The 18086-nt window shown below is 49.7% G+C and overlaps 1 protein-coding gene across 2 annotated transcripts in view; it reads right to left on the bottom strand.

Annotated features, from left to right (window-relative positions):
* The window catches only part of ACOX2 (acyl-CoA oxidase 2), a 29409-nt gene extending 12157 nt beyond the window's left edge, over positions 1-17252 (bottom strand). Inside the window, exons 1-12 of one of the 2 annotated variants that reach the window (XM_054595418.1) lie at positions 17067-17252; positions 14514-14696; positions 13984-14146; positions 13622-13773; positions 13118-13225; positions 10915-11034; positions 10463-10578; positions 9575-9747; positions 7426-7588; positions 6109-6299; positions 4290-4469; positions 2336-2441 (exon numbers count right to left, since the gene is read on the bottom strand). In XM_054595418.1, coding sequence (XP_054451393.1) covers positions 2336-2441; positions 4290-4469; positions 6109-6299; positions 7426-7588; positions 9575-9747; positions 10463-10578; positions 10915-11034; positions 13118-13225; positions 13622-13773; positions 13984-14146; positions 14514-14673 — 1632 coding nt within the window. In that variant the 5' untranslated portion in view covers positions 14674-14696; positions 17067-17252. Of the gene's footprint in view, positions 1-2335; positions 2442-4289; positions 4470-6108; positions 6300-7425; positions 7589-9574; positions 9748-10462; positions 10579-10914; positions 11035-13117; positions 13226-13621; positions 13774-13983; positions 14147-14513; positions 14775-17066 lie in introns of both variants that reach the window. The other variant, XM_054595417.1, reaches the window with a different exon arrangement.
* Between the last annotated feature and the right edge of the window lie 834 nt (positions 17253-18086).

Below are 18086 nucleotides of genomic sequence, written 5' to 3' on the forward strand. Positions count from 1 at the left end.
TTGACATACAATATTATATTAGTTTCAGGTGTACAACATAGTGATTAGACATTTATATAGCTTATGAAATGATCACCCCAATAAGCCTAGTTCCCTCAGGACACAACACGTTGTTATTACAATATTACTGACTACATTTCCTATGCTGTACTTTATATCTGTGTAGTCTGTACTGTTAACTGTTGCCCTGTGTTGCTAAAGCCACCAGAGACAGGCTGCATTATAATGAGTGCTGCATTTGCTCCAGACCTCCTAGGGACTCCTCTCTCTCCTCGGCAGGGGCTGAGATTATAGGATCACAGCCTGTCAGGGCTTAAAAGGGCTCTTTCTTGCTCCCTTGCTAAACGGATAGGAAAGTGAAAGCTGAGAGAGGACTGCCTGAGGTCACACGACTCCAGGCCTTAGGCCAGGGCTCGCTCTGCTCATTCTTGTTTGCCCCTCTGCCACTGTTCCCTGTCCCTCTTGTGTTGCTGTCTTTCTCTACTTGCACATTTATGGTTTCTAGATGAGATCTGGTTGGGTGCTTGAGGTCTCTGTAGAGGAGATGGCCTCCCAAAGCATAGAGTCCAGAAAGTGCAGATTTCCCTGTCCATTATGACTTTGGAGACTTTGTGCATCACCTGCCCAGGAAGCCCAGGAACTTGCTCTTTGCCCCACAGAGCATGCGGCTCCCCTCCTCCACTAATGCACAGTGGCTGCCTGAGAGCATGGTTTGCATTCCTAGGGGGGAAAGGGAAGGGGAGGGGAGGGAAGGAGAAGGGAGGGGAGCATCTTAACTCAGCCATTTCCTTCCTCTGGGGCTAACTTTCCTGAATTCTATGTCCTCATCCTTGAAACAAAGATTATGCTACTGACCCTCCCAGGGTTGTGTGTATTCATTGAGGTAACGCTGGCAAACAGTGTCTGGTCCATTTGAAGACAGGACATAGGTTTGGAATATGGATGAGTGATAGGTGGCTGTGGTTCCTTTTTTGGTAATCTGGTGACAGCATAGTCTTGGCTAACCGTCCTTTTTGATAGGACATTTAGCACAGCAGGGAGTGCTCCTTCAGGGACTGAGCAGAACCAAGGTGGGCAGTTAGTATCTGCACCTGACAATGTGATGGACGTAGTGGGGCACCAGGTGGCGCTCATGTCCAGCCTGCCCAACCAGCCCTATTTCATGATGGCCGCTGCAAACTCCTTCAGAGCTCTCCTGTTGTAAGGCTGTCAATTCTTGGGCTCAATGCCTGATGATTGAAATGATCCCCTTCATTTTCCAGCTGCTTAAGCTGGAGCTCAGGAGTCATTTTTATTTTCTTTTATCCCCTTAGTATCTCTGCATCTACCCACTTCTCTCCATACCCTTTGACAAGTTCATGGTCAGGACCACTCTCAGGCCTCACTCAGACTGCTACCGCCTGATTCTAACTGGCCTCTCGATTTCAATCCATTCCTCCCCTGCAACCTGAGTGATCCTTCCAGAAAGAAACTGGTTCACTCCCTTCCTCCATACAAACTCCATAAAGGCTTCCCATCACCATGAAAACAAAACCGAAATTTTTCACAATTGGTGCAGAAGGTCCCAGGCCTTACCTGTCTTTCCTCATCCCTCCTTCCTTCCTCTCCTCATTTCAGTCTTCTTCCTTTAGCTCCTCCTTGGAAGAATTTGCATTGCTCCTGAGCACCACACCTTTTCTTGCCTCTTCCTTTTGCCCCTGCTGCTCCCTTTGTCCAGAAACCTTCCTCTCCAAAGCCACAGCCTCTACCCTTTGCTTGGCTGATTTCAGCTTATCCTTGAAGACTTGGCCTATATGCCTTTTCTGGGAAGCCTTTCCGACTCCACAGGATGGGTAGGTGCACATGCCCCAGATCCTCTGTCAGCCTGCATTTCCCCATCACAATGCTTCCTAGATTGTTGCTGCCATTGCGCACTGTTGAGCCCCCAGGACCCAGCCCAATGCCTGGTGTTCACTGTGTGCTCAAATATTTGCTGACTGACTGTGAATTATGCATACACACAAAACACGGAGGGAATTGCATCAGACTTCTAAGGATTGCCTGTGGGACTAACAAGGAGACTTGACCTGCTTTTCTATCTGGGAGGAAATATTTGAACAACCTGAAGCAAATCCAATAACACTGCCTCATTACATTTTTCCCTAAGAGCTGCCAGCAAGATTGCTTTGGAGTTAAATCCTTTAATTAAAATACCTTGGACTAAAGTCTTGGAAGTGAAATGAGGGCAGCGGCTGAGCAGGGCTGGAGAATAAAGCCAGAGCTCAGATTTTCCCAGCAGGCTAGCCTGCTGGGGGAAAAAACAGTCCCTTTCAGCTTTAGCTGGCAGGCAGCTCACCTTAGCAGCCTGGAGGTGTATGACTGTGGTCCGGTTCCATGCCTCGTGCTTGTCAGCCCCGGATTGCTGCAGAGCCTGTAAATGGTGCACTGAGTCCTTTATGAGCCTGAAGGCCAAAGAAAAAAAGTTCAGCTTCTTGACTGAGTAGGAAAGAGACCGATGGTATTTGGTCCCTCAGAAGTAGAAATAATTCCCATTTATTAACCACTTAAGTGTTACAAAGCTAAATACTTGATATACATTATCTCTAAATCTTTTCAGGGCCAGCATTCCCAGTTACACTGGGGAAAACCACCCCAGGAGAGGGTAATTCACTGGTCCAGGGTCTCATAGCTAAAAAGAAATGGGAGTTCATAGCCTTCTAGCTGTAAAGCCTCAGGGCTCCGGATTAGGCACTGTCCCCCCTTTTCTGATGCAGAGGCCATCCAGTGTTTTCAGGCCATTCTGTTGAGTGACTTCCTGGGGTTGAGGAAGGAGAATGGTTTTTCTCTAAAGGCTAATGAGGCCTGTCAGTCACCTTGGCTGCTCCAAGTTCTACACAAGGGACCTTAAAATAAAGGAAAACTAATCCTTGTCTTACAAACCACTAAATTGATCATTTGCCACTTATTTAACCTTTATTCTTTTATTTTCTGTTCTCTGCCCATCTACTCATGATCCTTGGAATTTGTAGGCAAAGCAGTGTCTATTAAGCAACATTTTACTTTTTCAGGGAATAGGTAGACATGTCACATTGAGATCCAAGCAACAAGCAACATAAAGGCATTTAATTACCTTAATTATTCTGAACGCCCTTATTTTGCTTTCCCCACCTCCCCCAACTAGAGAGTTACCTCTGTGAGGCCTTGGATTTTTATCAGACTGGTTTATCCGTAGGTCTTTTGCTTTCTATTTTTTTAGATGTTATTTATTTATTTTTAAAGAGGGGAAGGAAGGGAGAAAGAGAGGGAGAGAAACATCAATGTGTGGTTGCCTCTTGAGCGTCCCCTATTGGGGATCTGGCCCACAACCCAGGCATGGGCCTTGACTGGGAATCAAACCGGTGACCCTGTGGTTCACAGGCCGGCACTCAATCCACCGAGCCACACCAGCCAGGGCTATTCATAGGTCTTTAGTGTCAAGAACAGTTCCTTGCATACTGTAGTCACTTAATAAGTTTTTGTGGAATAAATAATGCCCCAAGTAGCTTGTGACCTTGAGAAGACTACCATTCTGGGACCACAGGTTGGGATATAATACCTCTTATTATATACTGGAAATATATTTCCAGCTAGTTTTTGGTGTTTTAGTTGGGGATGGTTCAGAGGTTTTCCCTTACAGGTAGTTAAATCTCCATCTTTTGGCGATGGTGTCTGTGCCTGGCCACCCCCTGGTATGTTTGGACATTTATGACACACAGTAGGTGCCTGACAATATTTGCTGAGTGACAGAATGGATGAGTTCTTGGTCTTACCCTTGTTCCCTGGAGCCTACTAGAGCCTGGAAATAGACAAATTCTATCCCTTGATATAGTCATCTTTTTAAAAACTATTTTTAGATTGTGGGATATTTCAAACATGTGAGTATTGCTTTATTTATTGGTATTTACATACTGATACATTTGTGATATTTACATATGGGCATATTCTTTGTATTGCAAATCAATAAGAACCTAAAAATTTAAAAAATTCCTTGCGCTAGCCAGAGAGAGATGATGACCTACTAGCTTGACTAGGATGGGGAAGGGGTGGTGGCCCATGGCTGACAGGGGTGACCTCCCCTTTTCTCTGCCCATGGTGACAGGAGCTGAGAGGACTGGGGAGGCTGGGGAAGGGGGTGATATTTTGGAAGAGTATCCACAAATACCCACGCAACCCCAAAGGCCCTAATGTGGGAAGGAGCACCTCCGCCCCGCCCCGCCCCGCCGTCCCCCGCTCCCCGCCCCGTGGGATGGCTGATTTCTCAGCTGGCTCACCTGACTGCCACATGCGCCCATGCCCTGGTGTACAGCTCTGGGTGAAGGAAGTCTGCTGCCTCCTGGGCGGGGTACCTGGCCAGGTCAGGTGCGGTCAGGTATGCAACAGACTGAGGGAGAGGCTTTTTCGACGTGGAGCCTGGATCTGCCTGAGCCTGCAGGTAGCTCTTCACCAAAAACCTAGTGGGTGCGGGGGGAGAGGCAGTTGAGGGTATGCAGCACTTTGGGACAGCCCGGTGCCCCTCTCTCCCAGAGATGTGCACTCTTGGCTCCTGTGGCAGAACCAGGGCCACACAGGTTCTTGCCAGTCTCTCTTGATGCTTACCTTTCACTCCAAAAAAAGCACCACCCTACCCCAGCAAGACTGCTATGGGGCTTTCAGGGAGGTTTGCCCTGAGGCTGGAGGCTGGATTTCACAAGGAAATGGGGGCTGGAGCCATGGAGCTGGGCAGATGCTCAGATCCTGAACATAAACCCTTTTGATATCTGAGCCAACAGAATCCTTTACTGTTGGTTAGGATCTTGTGGTTTGGGGATTTGTGATGAATTGTGGAGTGACTGTGGAAATTAAATTTTTCTTAGCTGAATGAAGGATAGATGCAAGAATGCTAACATGAGTGGGAGGATTACAGGGACTCTTAAACTGCTTCTGTATGATAATCCAGTGGTTATAGGCTCTGGGCTCAGACAACCTTGATCCCCCAGCTGCTCCACTGAGACCTAGGTGTGTCCATCTCTAGTTGGGGATGACGATGCTTGCCCAAAAGTGCCTGGCACAGCATGGGTCACAGTGTGTCTTAAAACGTGATATTGTACCCTTTTTGTATTTGGGGGAAAAACTCAATAGATATTACATGTTAAAAAAGATCCCAAGAAATGTTAGATAGCATATTTGCCAGTAAACCCTTCCTTCCTGCATGGAGAAGGACTTGCCCTGTTCAGTCACCTGAGAATAGGTGAACCTGAAAGGGCTTTATCAGCCAGGAGACCAGAGACGCCCCGAGACAGAGAGATGGGAAGAAGCTGCCTGTTGGGAGGAGGCCGACTTGGCCATTCCTTCCTTCCTGTGCAGTTGGAGTCTCCTGTGCGCGGCCCTGCGCTAAGCCTGGGAAAGAACTACACATCACAAACAAACACTTTCAGATTGTGGTAACTGTCCCAAGGAAACAGGACAGTGTTGACTGGGCGGGTTGGGGTGGTGCTGCTTGAGATGCAGTGGTTAGGGAGGACTGTGAGGGAGGTGTCATTGTAGCTGAGACCTGGAGGATGAGAAGGAGCCAGTAAACTGGGGGCAGGGAGTTTTAAGGGGAGGGACAGAGTGTGAAGGCCCTAATGTGAGAAGCAGAGATGTGTGGCTGGCACAGTGAGCAGAGGCAGGAGGCTGCGAGACCAGGACGGAGAGGGAGGCAAGGGCTGGTTGTAGAACCTTGGAGGTCACAGTGTAGAGCATTTTCCTGTGAACAATGGGAAGCCATTGAAGAATTTTAAGCAAGGGAAAGATGTGATATTCTCTAAGCTTTGAAACGATCTCTTTGGATGCCTGTGGAGAAAGGACCGTAGTGGGTGGAAGCATCAGTGAGGGGACTGATGCTGTTGTCCAGGGGACAGGGGTTAGGGCCTGGCTGGGAGCTACAGCTGGGAGTTGTGGGTGAAATGGAGAGAGAAGTGGATGTTTTGGAGACACAACGTGGGAGTTGGACAGTCCCCACACAGCACTCCGCAGAGTCTCCTCCCCTCTGTGGACATCAGATGGATACTTCAACCCAAGCCCAGCACCCAAGGGCCAGGCAGAGGAGGCCTGGGCCAGCCCCAGCCTTACCTGGCCATCTGCAAGTAGAGCACGGTGTTATCACCCTCATAGGTACAGGAGGCTGTCACTCTGGTTACCAGTGATGGCAGGCCACTCAGCTCTGAATAGCCATGTCCGCCACAGGCCCTGCGACACAGCTCAGCCCCCTGGGTGCAGAAGTCTGATACCATGGCCTTTATACCTGCGCTCAGTGCATGAAGCTGCAAGAACCGGAAGGGGGTCAAGTGGTGTAAGAGGGTCCTCCAGTTAGTTAACAACCATTGCTTACCACTCATTGGACACCTACTGTATGCTGAGATACAAATTGATTCCTCAGCTCATAACTTTATGAATGAGAAGGCTGAGATTCAGAGAAGTTATGTGACTCGCCACAGGTCACACAATGAGGCCATGTAGCTATAAGGCCAATAAGAACAAAGGAAAACCTTCCAGGCCATTGTCTCCAGGGGTTTGGAAAGGCTGCTTCCTGGAGAGAGCTTGCTATCACCCAGGAGTTATGGACTTTGATGGCAGGCAGAGATTTTGGAGAGCTGGCATATGAGGATGGAAGTCTACCAACAACCCACTGTCCTGGGTTGTAAGAGGGGCTGCCAGGTAGCAGACCTGGCTTGAGTTTTTGGTTCTTAAAAGCTCCTAACTATCTTCAGACTTTCATATCCTTGAAAGGAAGTTTGTGTCCCTTAACCTTCCTGCACTTCACTTTCCCCATCTGTAAACTGGGTATGAATGGTGCCTGCTGATCAGTTAAGGATTAATGAAGTGATGCTTTGGGCTTGCACAGACCGAACCTTAGTGGACATGCAAGCCCACAGTCCTTTATCTGAAACTGTTGGGGCCAGATGTGTTTGAGAATCGGAATAATTTTTTTAAATTTTAGAAAGGTAAAGCAGTATACTTAAGGTTGATTGTATATAATAACCCTAAGAGGAGTATGGTGAGACTTAGTGATCACACACTTATTATTTCTGCTGCAAAATGTCATCACACTCAGGATAAATCAGGTCAGTTCAGATCAAACCATACCACCAAATGAGTTCTAAACAACTCTTGGTTTTCAGAGCTTTTGGGGTTTCAAATGTACACCAGCGCTTGTGCATTTGTGTTCTGTATATTATGTGTGATTATTTCCTCTAACACTTTTGGAGTTTTCTGGTGGCCAGATGGGCGTGGATTTCTTTGTTGGGGTCCAGTTCCCCCTGGGTGCCTTGGGATGCTGGAAGGCTGGGGAAGGGGGCAGTGGGAGGGGCCCATGGGAGTGGGACTGAGCAGAACAGTTTCAGCCCTCCCAACCCTCCCAACTCCTGCCCACCAGCAGACAGCAGGTACCTCAGGCAGGGGGCTGAAGTCTCTGTCCAGAATGGCACTGTAGGACTCATGGAAGAAATCCAAGAGTCTCTTCCCCAGGAAGTGGAAAGCATAGGCTGTGGCCAGCTGAGGAAAGAGTTTCTGCTGCTGGGTCTGGTAGTCCAGGACTTTTGCTTCCGGGTCACTGAGAGCAAGAAGAGTGCAAGCTTTAGAAGAGTGCACATGCCATATTTACTTTCCCTGAGCCCCGAGGGCATAAAGCCTTAAATATGGACAGTTTTGTTTCTCACTACAAAACTTGACTTGAAATGACATAAGGCTCAGAATAATCTTTTAAAATTCCACCTAACATGAACATCCACTCATTTTACTGCAGAAACTTTGGCATTTGCTTATGGGTACCGCCCCTTGTGGATGAGGTTTACAAAATTATAGCACATGCATTATATCATCCTACTAAAATCTGGAAGTGCTGAGTTCTAACACATCCGGTCCCAAGGATTTTGGGTTAGGGGTTGTGGCCCTGTACTCCTGATGATTTGAACCATGACCTTTCACTACCGAGGTGTACTTGCTGGGTTCTGGGAAATACATTGTGCCTAATTTCTAACTGAGGTTATAAGCTCATGTTCGATGGAGTCCCAAGGTAGGGACTGCATCTACCTTGTCCATTTTTGCATCCTCAGGGCCTGAGAGTGTCCAGCATGTAGGGCCTGTGGTAACTATTTGTGGATTGAAAGAAGGCATGACAGTGAGAAGCCTCCCATGGCTGATGAGGGGAAACCTGGAATTGTCTTTAGGCCAGCAACCTCTCACCTGGACATGTACTATTATAACCATCCTTGGGACATTTCTGTAACCCAGGAAAACTGGGCTCCGGATGGGACATCATCGGCAGCCCCTTCTTCTCAGCATCGCTGTTTTCTAGAGCAGACACTTTTAGCCCAGCATTTTGAGGCCTAGGATGGCGAGGGTGCCTTGGGTTTGCCAGAGGAAACGACTCCGGGCTAAGGGCGAGGGTGCTGTATTGCATTTCACCCTCAATACCACCCTGAACGACTTTCTATCATGCCCCCTTTTGTAGATGAGAAAGCTGAGAAACAAAGGTGGGATGGCTAGCCTACGCTCCCACAACTAGCAGGTGGCCGACCTGCATGTAGCCCCCAGGTCTGCCTGGCATCTGACCCTCAGCCCATTTTGCATCAGACTCCTGGATCCCTGAGCCCATGGCATGAATCACCACCAGAGTCTTGAACTGGATGCTCTCAAATTCCAATCCTAGTGATGTCACTCTTCACTCTGCAAGAGGGGAAACTGAGACCCAGAGAGGGCAAAGGACTTGCCCAGAGTCACTTAGCAGAGTTGGGATAAGAACTGCCAAGTGGAAGCCTGTCCTTCAGCACCATGAGTTCGGTCAATTGGGCTGTGCTCAGCTCATTGCTCTCTTCCTTTGCTCCACCTGCAGCACCATATGCCTAGGCTGCATTTTGCTACATTCTGGATGTGTCCATTTGGAACATTTATTCTAAAAAATGATGTGTTGTTTACCTGAAATCCAGATTTCACTGGTAGTCTTGTATTTTTATTTGCTGAATCTGGCCAACTATGTGTGTGCGTGTGTGTTAAAATAGAAAGTACATTCTTTGCTATTTGGTGCCATGGAGTGGAGGCAGTGTCAGCCTAACACAGCCATCTGTGTACAACAAAATGGACACAGACTTGGACATACCAAAGTCAAATGTTGACATGCACAACCAGACAGAACCAACTTCAGTCTATGGAGTCCGATGTGACAGGTGGGCTTTGCCAGACACTATTACTCACACCCTGACAGAACAAACCTCAGAGCCACAGTCACCTGCAGCTTGGTAACCAGCTGACCCAGACATAGCTGTGTAGGACCTAGTTGGATTCAGACTGAGTCAGGTCCGGTGGTACAGGGCCAAGGACACATGATCACACAGTCTGATGGGGCTGGACATGGACAGACACAGGTCAGGCTGCTGATCAGCCGGAGTGAGAGGGCCAGATCTGGGTAGATGTGTATGCATTGAGGGGTAATGCCTGCTCCCAGCACCCTGCTCTGGTGGAGGGGACCTTGTCAGGGCCAGGCACTATGGGATGGAGTTGTAGCCCTGTTTGTAGTGGTCAGCCTCCGGGTGCCCCTTGCCTGGGCCGGAGCTGAGATTGGCGGCGGATGACCGAATAGCGAATGGCGATGACACAAGCCTTCTGCAGCATGGGTGTGATCTCGCCCAACAGCAGTTCCACCCGCGTCACCACCATGGCAAAGTAGTTGCTCTTTGCTGCCCCGAGCTTGATGTAGGTGCCATCTGGCAAGACCTGGTGGACCAAGGACAGGTGCTAGGTCTGAGTCAAGGATCCCCAGCCTGCCTCACACCCAGAACAGGGGCCTCCGTGCCCTGCAGGAACCACAGACCTCAAACCATTTACCCAGAGCAGACACAGCCGGCTGTCACCAAAATGTGCTCTTACGGCCACACTGATTGTTACAAGTGAGACATCCGTGCGCTTTGCTAAATGGCCACTGCCCCAAGTGCCCTGATTCATGGCTCCTCTTCCTGGAATACCCGGGACCTTTCAGAAGTCCACAGCTGAAGGTAATGCCTGGCAAAACGTGGACCTCTAGAACTTTTTCCAGCGCCTGGTTGATGTCTGTTCAAGTGACTAGTTGTGTCCAAGCCTCACTGTAGGTAAATATGCACATCAGCCTCAGCCCATCCCTCTTCTCTTCAGACTGCCTTGCCACCTATCCCAGGGTTACTCTGCGTCCTAAGGAGGCAAGCATTTACCCATGAGAACTCTGAGGCTCAGGGGGCCAAGAGACTTGCCCAAGATCACACAGCTCCTAAGCTGGGGTTTTACAGGTCTGTGGGAAACCAGAGCCTCTCTAGGGGGTGAAATGACCCAAACTCAGCTCTGTGGAGGAGGACCCAGAGCCAGCAGCAGCCTGTGGCAGGGGGGTGGAGTGGGGGGGACAGTTAGCAATCGTCCCCTCTCCAGGCAGTGCAGGCCTGCAGACTCTCTAGATCCCTACCCGAGCAAAGCGGCTCAGCATGTTTTCCCTGGGGATCCGCACGTGGTCCAATCGCAGGAAGCCATTGTCTGTGTGCTCGAAGTTCATCTTGGGCCCAATGTCTCCAACAGTGATTCCTAAAAAGAAGGAGTTGGGAATGTGAGTCAGTCGAGTGATTGCTGTGTGTTGGGTACCCCCTCCCCCCGACACACATATTGTAGCTCCTGAGCCTCACAGCAGCCTCTGACACTGAGGTTATTACTGTGTCACTGATCAAGCTGAGGTAAGACAGGTGCTGAACCTTGCTCAAGATCACCCATCTAGTTAGCACCAGGTCTGTCCAACTAGATCCCTCCCTTCCCAAGGTTGACATGTCCCAGCTTTTGCTATGGACATCTGAAGCCCCCAGACAGGAAGGGCTGGTAGGGGATCTCCTCCTGGCTGGGGTCCTGGAGGGGGCAGCAGCGGCTTACCTGGCAGTGGAGAGTGGTCCTGGAGGCTCCGGATGGGCACAATAAAGGCATGCATGCCCTGCCGGGCTCCCGAGCAGATTAGTTGAGCCTGGACCAGGGCGTGGGTGGCTGACCGTCCCACTGAAGGCAGAGAGATGAGAGGTCGAGTGTGGTCCCTGGTATGTGAGGCCCTGGTGCACAGAGCAGACACTCACCCTCCCCATTAGAAACCTGGGTGTGAGCCAGTCTGCAGTGGGTTAGGCGGCCAGTATGCTGGCATGGGGAAGGGCAGGGTGCTTTATGAGGCCAGATGGGGGGTGGTTTCATCTGCCTAAGAGATGTGGGTCAGGGGAAGATCACAAGGAGCTCTTGAGGGTGAGGAGTGTTTTCCAGGGGTGTCTCTTTGGGGAAGGGTGTGAAGGCAGAGGGAACAGCATGCTCAGAAGCTTGAGGACCGGATAGGCTTGTTGGGGCTGGCCCATGGAAGAGGTAGCATCCAGGACACAAAAGGATGCTCATTCAGGGTTTCCCTCAACATGGCCTTGACTTATTCTTGGAAATGACTGAAACCATCCAGAGAGTTTAAATATGAGTGTCTGATTGTAGAATACACTGGGTTGGATGGATTTATGGGGAGCCATAGGGTGGCAGTAGGTGTAGGGGACTTATATTGTGTCAGGTTTGTGGAGCAAGCATCCTACAATCGCGTAGGCAGTACTCCCATGGGGCAGGGAAGCTCAAGGAGGCTGATGGAGACATTGAGAGGATCAAAGCTGTCCACACCTTTCAGATGCTCCTTCTGAAGTTAAAGCCTGGCAAAGGCTATGGGCCCAAATGGAACAGCCTGGGAATGCTTGGGCATCTATTAAAGTTTGGTTCTACGACAGTCTTCTAACTGAAGTGTGTGCCCTTGTGTCATTTACTTTGGCATCGAGGAGACAGGACCTTGACATCAGAGCTGCTGGGGTATGTGTGTGAGGGTGCAGGGCATGAACAGGGGTCCCATGTCACAGGGAGATGTGCTTCCACTGCCCCCACCCCACTGATGGGCACCTTTGAAAAGTCACTGATCAGAGAGAGGGAGAACTATCTGCCACAGAGCCAAATAAATCTAGCAGCGACTTGCTAAAGGCACTGTGAAATGAGAAAGCTTTTATTTTTTTTCTGTCCTGAAAAACCTATTAATAAGTGACTCTGCCATCAACCTAATTATAATAAGTTCAGATAATTACTATTTATCAAATTCCAGGTGGTGCCAGACCCTGTGCTGGTGCTTTCCCATTAATGGCAGGGTGATGAGTCCCATTTTCCAGATAAGAAAACTGGGGCCCATAGAGCTGAAGGTTATTGGCCTGGAGAAGGCAGAGCTGGGATTTAAATTCTGCCTGATTTTGAAGGCTGGTTACTTTTCTCTGCAGTTTTGACAACATTCATTCTCCCCCCTGCCCCTTTCCTTCTCTATCCTTTTTTTCTATCTCTTCTCATGTTTCTCTTGCCTCTCTGCCTCTTTTCTCCCTCTCCCTGCAACTCCTCACCTCTCCGTCTCTCACTCTGCTTTTCAGTTGGACTCCTCAATTCATTGTATATATATTTTCATATAAGCATTCACCAGTGGGTCCCCAAGTGCCACAGATGTGTCCTTGGAGGCGTTTTCTCAAATTGGAGGAAGAGGGCCTTAGTGAGCCTGCTTCCTTGGGACTTGGCCAATCACTGAACCTCAGGGAAGCACCGTGTGGATGCTACCTGGCGGCCACGGGAGGTGCGGTGCCGGTGGCCTGATTGGCACGGGTGGTGGGTCGGGCAGGGAGGGATGTTTCCCCACCGTATAGTCCCAGTGCTCTATGCTCTGGCTGGTGGCAAGCTTTGAGAGATGAGAGGAACTGGGATTGTGGGGAGTGCCTGGGAGTAGGCCATGTCTGTGTGGGGGCAGTGTGTGTGGGAGAGGCTTTGGCCCTCATCCCCCAAAGGTTGGGTCAGTTTCCTCAGCTACTTCAAAGTTTCCTCAGGGCCTTTCAGCCACTCACTGATGAAATTCTTCATATCCCACCTATTTTACAGAGTAAGAACCTGAGGCTCAGAGAGGTGAATTGACTTGCCCAAGGTCAACTAGCCTAGAGCAGGGAATCAATCTCAGGTTTGTTGGACATTAAAGTCGGTGATATTCTACCATCCAGCTTTGTTCTCCTTGGGGACAGATGGGGCTGGGTGATGGATGGATACTCACGGTTACCTGGCCACCATTTGGTGGCAGTTATTGTGGGGCTGTGCACCACAAACTCCTGGGTATCTGCTTTGTAGGTGGCTTCAGTCTCCAGTCCCTGAAGATTTGTCCCTTGGAATCAAGGAGGGGAGTTAGACATTGGGCCAGGGTGGGAATCTTACCCAGGGAGCAGTGTCCAGGTGGGCTTGGGACTCTCAGTCTTCAGCCCAGTATTACTGGGGGTACCTCCCAGCTGTACTTAAAGGAACTGCTCTCCTTTCACCCATGGGCTGTATGGGGGACACACTGTCAGCTCGTTACAAGGAATGGTTGCTGGCTTTTCCAGAAGAACGACTTCCTCCACTGTGAGCTCATACATTGTTTGTGTGAATTAGAAAAAGACACCACCCCTTCAGACCCTTGTCTGCCACGTGCGGTAACATTTCCAAATTCAATATACAAATCTGTGACTCCTGAGACATGAATGGGCCCCGGCATGGTGCACTGCATGCAGCTGCCCCAACTCACCGTGTCCCAGTTCTGTCTGGGCATATGTTGCGATGATCTGGAACTTGTTGCAGACTGGGGCCCATTTGGCAATCTGCTCCTCTGAGCCCAGGCTCCTGATGGCTTTCAGGAAGATGGAGTGTAAACTTAAGCCCAAGTCTCCAGAAAGGGCTCTGTGGGGGAGAGACACTGTGGTTGAACAGACCATTGGAGACAGGGTCTCGGGTACCCTCAGCTGAGCGGGGTGCAGAAGGGGAGGGACACCTTGCCTCCTGCTTTCCAATAAGTACTGCTTTTATTGGGGAAGATAGCTCATGGGGCTGGGGGCTCTGGGTGATCCCAGGTGAATTCCTCTCTGGCAGGGCTGCCCTTGGAGTGAGCACCTGTAAGCATAATGTAATTCACGACTGTCTTCCAACCAGCCCAGGCGCTGTGCTATCATCTCGATGTGGAATTTCTTCTTAACAGCAGCTTCATAACGCTCATTCTGGGTCATGAAATAATTATCCATCAGGCTAAACACTGGGTCACTTTGGATGATGCTCTCTGCCGGGAATAGACAACAGTGTGCTTAGGGACATGAATGCAGTTCCTGGCACCTTCAAATTTTTCCACCCACTTGCCTCATGGATGTGGAAAAGAAGTCATACTACTGCTATTTGACAAATGAGATGACCAAGGCCCAGATCTGGGGAAGTGACTTGTCCAAGGTTACTGAGCTGTGCAGTGACAGAACAAAAACCAGCATCCAGGTCATCTGCTTCCTAGGACTCTTCTATCCCTCAGATATGCTCATATCGGCATGTTAAAGATGCCTTAGAGTCCAGAGGAATGAATCTGTAACAGCTGAATTTTGAGAGTAAACTTTGCTATTTGGAGGAGGCAGATGCTCCATTCCCCATCCTCCTCTTACCGACTTTCCTCCGGAGGACAGTGTTCTGGGCACCTCCATCAAGGATGTTGGTTAGCCTTTCCACGTCGAAGGACTGCTGGCGCCTCTCGTTCTCTATGTCGGGGTTCACTTGCGTGCTCCAGGTGTCCCCCATTGACACGCGGTGCACTGGGCTGCCCATCCTAGCCTGGATCTGCAGGGTGTCTGAGAGGAGATACAGTGGTTTTCCCTAATCTGAGGTTTTGCTGTCAGTAGTTTCGATTATCCATGGTCAAGAGTGATCTAAAAGTAGTAAATGGAAAATTGCAGTACTAAGCTTTGAATTGTGGAACATTCTGCGTAGCACGATGAAATCTCTTGAGTTCAGCTCCATTCTACCCGAGATGTGAATTCATCCCTTTGTATTTGTCCCCATCCCATTAGCCACTTAGTAGCAGTCTTGGTTACCAGATGGACTGTCACGGTATCACAGAGCTTGTGGTCAAGTCACCCTTATTTGCTTACTAGTGGCCCCGAAGTACAAGAACAGTGATGCTGGCAATTCAGCCATGCCAAGGAGAAGCTGTAAGGTGCTTCCTCTAAGTGAAAAGGTGAGTACAATACAGTAAGATTTTGAGAGAGAGACAACATTCATGTAACTTTTATTATAGTATATTGTTATAATTGTTCCGTTTTATTATTAGTTATTGCTGTTAATTTTTTACTGTGTCTAATTGATAAATTAACCTTGTGTCACCTTGTGTCGTGTGCAGAATTGCTCAATAAATGGTAGTTCAATATGTGATAGCCAAGATTTGGACAGGACCTGATCACAAAACTCATGCTCTCCCCACTGCAGCTTGCTTACGAGCATTGCCTGGGGAGATGCTCATGAAAAGTCAATGAAGGTCACACATGAAGAAAATTAATCTTAGATTAATTGTGTAGGCTCTGGCTGCCCAGCTGGAGGTGGCCAGGCATTGGATGAGGTTTGGTCACAAAGCACATGTTCTGTCCATGCTATAGCCCTGCCATGGGAGCTCAGTTGGGAAACCTGTGGTCCCAGCACCTTGGTCCCCTAAGTCCTGGGCTTACTTGCTCATTTCTGTGAGGGGTACTGTGTAGCTAAAGGAAGGCAGCTTGCTTCTTGCCTCCAAAGTGTTCTCCCGGGAACCTTGTGTGTCCCTCATAGTCAAGGTGGACCCTGCATCCTTTACAGCGAATCCCCGGCCTCCCCCAGAGCAAGGCAGCTCTTGGATACAGCCTGTTCTACTTCTCAGCCTTTCAAATCCACCTGCTTCTTCCCTCCCTGAGGCTACCACCCAGGCCACCATTGTCTTTCACCTGGCTTCAGTGTCTCTCTTGCCTGTTTTTCCAGCTGCCCAGTAGGCTTTTAAACTGCAATCACATTGTCTTCCTCTCTTGCTTAGAATTTGCTCCTTGCTTCCCCCCGCCCCCGCCCCTCTTGTGGAGTGGAGCTCATGCTCTTTCTTTCCTCCTGCACTTTGCCCCTGCTCTGTCCTCTGGTGTTCCACTCAGTCTCAGCTTCCAGGGACCCTGTCTCTAAGAAACCGTCCTGACTATGGCACCCCTTCACGGCCCTACCCTTCACGGCCCTACCCGGTGCTATTGAGGTGGACAATAAGCAACAATTTACTCAAATGTCCCTCGCCCAAGGCCATGAGTGCCTGGGGGGCTGGCTCTGCTTTTTCTTGGGTCCCAAGAGCCTAACTCACAGGAGGCACTCCGTAAATCCTTTTGGCAGGTGGCCACTACGTTGATTCCCTTTCTTTTTCACCACCACCCTGCACATAGACTGCTGTTACTGTTACTGGTTTAGAGAGGACAGGAAGGGAGGAGACAACGTAAGGTCTTGTGGCCACATGAGGCAAATTGGATTCATACGCAGGCTTCCAAACAAATACCCCTAAGTCGGGGGCTGGGCCGTGGGCGTGCTGACAAGGGGCCTGGCACTCATGGGGCGCCGGGGGTCCCTGCAAGGCTGCCTACCCATCCCCTCTCTCCCTGTCCCACCTCCTCTCTGCCTCCTGCTCCCTCCACTCCAGCTGCTGCCGCCTCCTGCAGTGGACACCTCAAGGCTCACCCTTCACCCACAGCCTCTGCCACGGCTGAGTCCTTTTTCTGGAAACCCTTGGCCTGAAACACTGTTTTCTGGATGTCCTTGGCTTCTTAATGACCTCTTTCAAGTCTTTGATCAGTCACCTCCTAGCTGTTTAAAAGCCCAAGACCCCTCCCCTGGCATTCCCAAACACCCTCACTCTGCTCTACTTTTTCCTTTTTGACTTGTCCTACCATCCAAAATAATTTACTCATTTATTATGTTTTTGTTTATTGCTGTCTCTTCCTACTAAAAGGTGAACTCAAGAGAGCACAGATCTATGTCACCTTCATGCTACTGCTCTAACACTTGGCACAAGGACCTGGCCTAAGAGTAGCTTCTAGAAGGTAAGTGTCCAATGAAAGAAAGCAGGCTCAGAGTCACTGGGAGCTGCAGAGAAGGTCGCTACTTAGGTGATCCAGTGGCCAGGGGTCTCCCAGCCGCCCCCTGCCCTTCAGCCCGATTCCCTTACTCACCTCTGCCCTGTGAGTGCACTGCAGGCCTGGCCTCTCTAGCTGTAGGCCTAGTCTTCCGGTGGGAGGTCCAGCCCCTTTCTCCTCCCCTGAAGGGGAGGCACTACCTGGCAGTCTCTGCTCTCAGCTCTCCCTTGCTGAGCTCACTGCTCATTCTCTCCTGCCCCCTTGTCTCCCTCTGGTGGTCGTGACTGCACAGTGCCCAGCACTGAGGCAGCCCCTGGGGCTGGGGTGGGGGGCGGTGGGGGGGGGCGGTATTGCTATGAAGCACAAGCAGGATAGATAGCTTAGCATGAAACTGGCTGGGCAGCTCTGTGACTGCCCACTGCTCAGCCTCTGTTTTCTCTGTCTCTCCCTGCCTCTGTGGCCCCGCCTCCCAGAGCATAGTCCCTGAAGAATGCACACACCCTTGCACTCTGCATAAAGAAACCCCACAGCTGCCTGCCACCCAGAGTCCAGAGAGCTGGGTACAAATCCTGGAGGCGTGACTGAGTTACTTCACCTACTCTCCATGCTTCCCTTCCCTTGCCTGTAACTCACAGGTTATGAAGGAAAGCTTTTGGTAAACTGTAAAGCCCCAAGCATTTGTAATTTGAGATTATTACAGCTTTTTTGGTTCCCCATAAGAGAATTCGTAATTCCCAGGAATGATGTTTAATGGTGGCATTTCTGATTCTGGGGCAATCTGCTGGTGCGATATTTATAGGCTGAGGTGTGAGCCCTTAAATTATATAGGATGCTTCAATTTATATACTTATCAATACATATTTTGAGTGCCCACAACAACTAAGCACTGGGATACATAGAGCAGGAAGCAAAACTAAATTGGACGAATTCCTTTGGGAAGCTTCCAGGCTGGGATTGGGAGCTCCTGAGCAGACAGATAATCATAGTAGGAATGAGCAGGAAAACCTAGACAAGATAAAACCTCTTCTAATGAATTTATAACTTTTTGAACTGAAAACCTTCTTGCCCTAAACCTAGAGGGCCTGCATGAACCCCAAGAGTTAGTGTAAGAAATGA

This window comes from Pteronotus mesoamericanus, unplaced genomic scaffold (assembly GCF_021234165.1).
Source record: "Pteronotus mesoamericanus isolate MK-2021 breed Mesoamerican mustached bat unplaced genomic scaffold, CSHL_Meso_final scaffold_54, whole genome shotgun sequence".
NCBI lineage: Eukaryota > Metazoa > Chordata > Mammalia > Chiroptera > Mormoopidae > Pteronotus > Pteronotus mesoamericanus.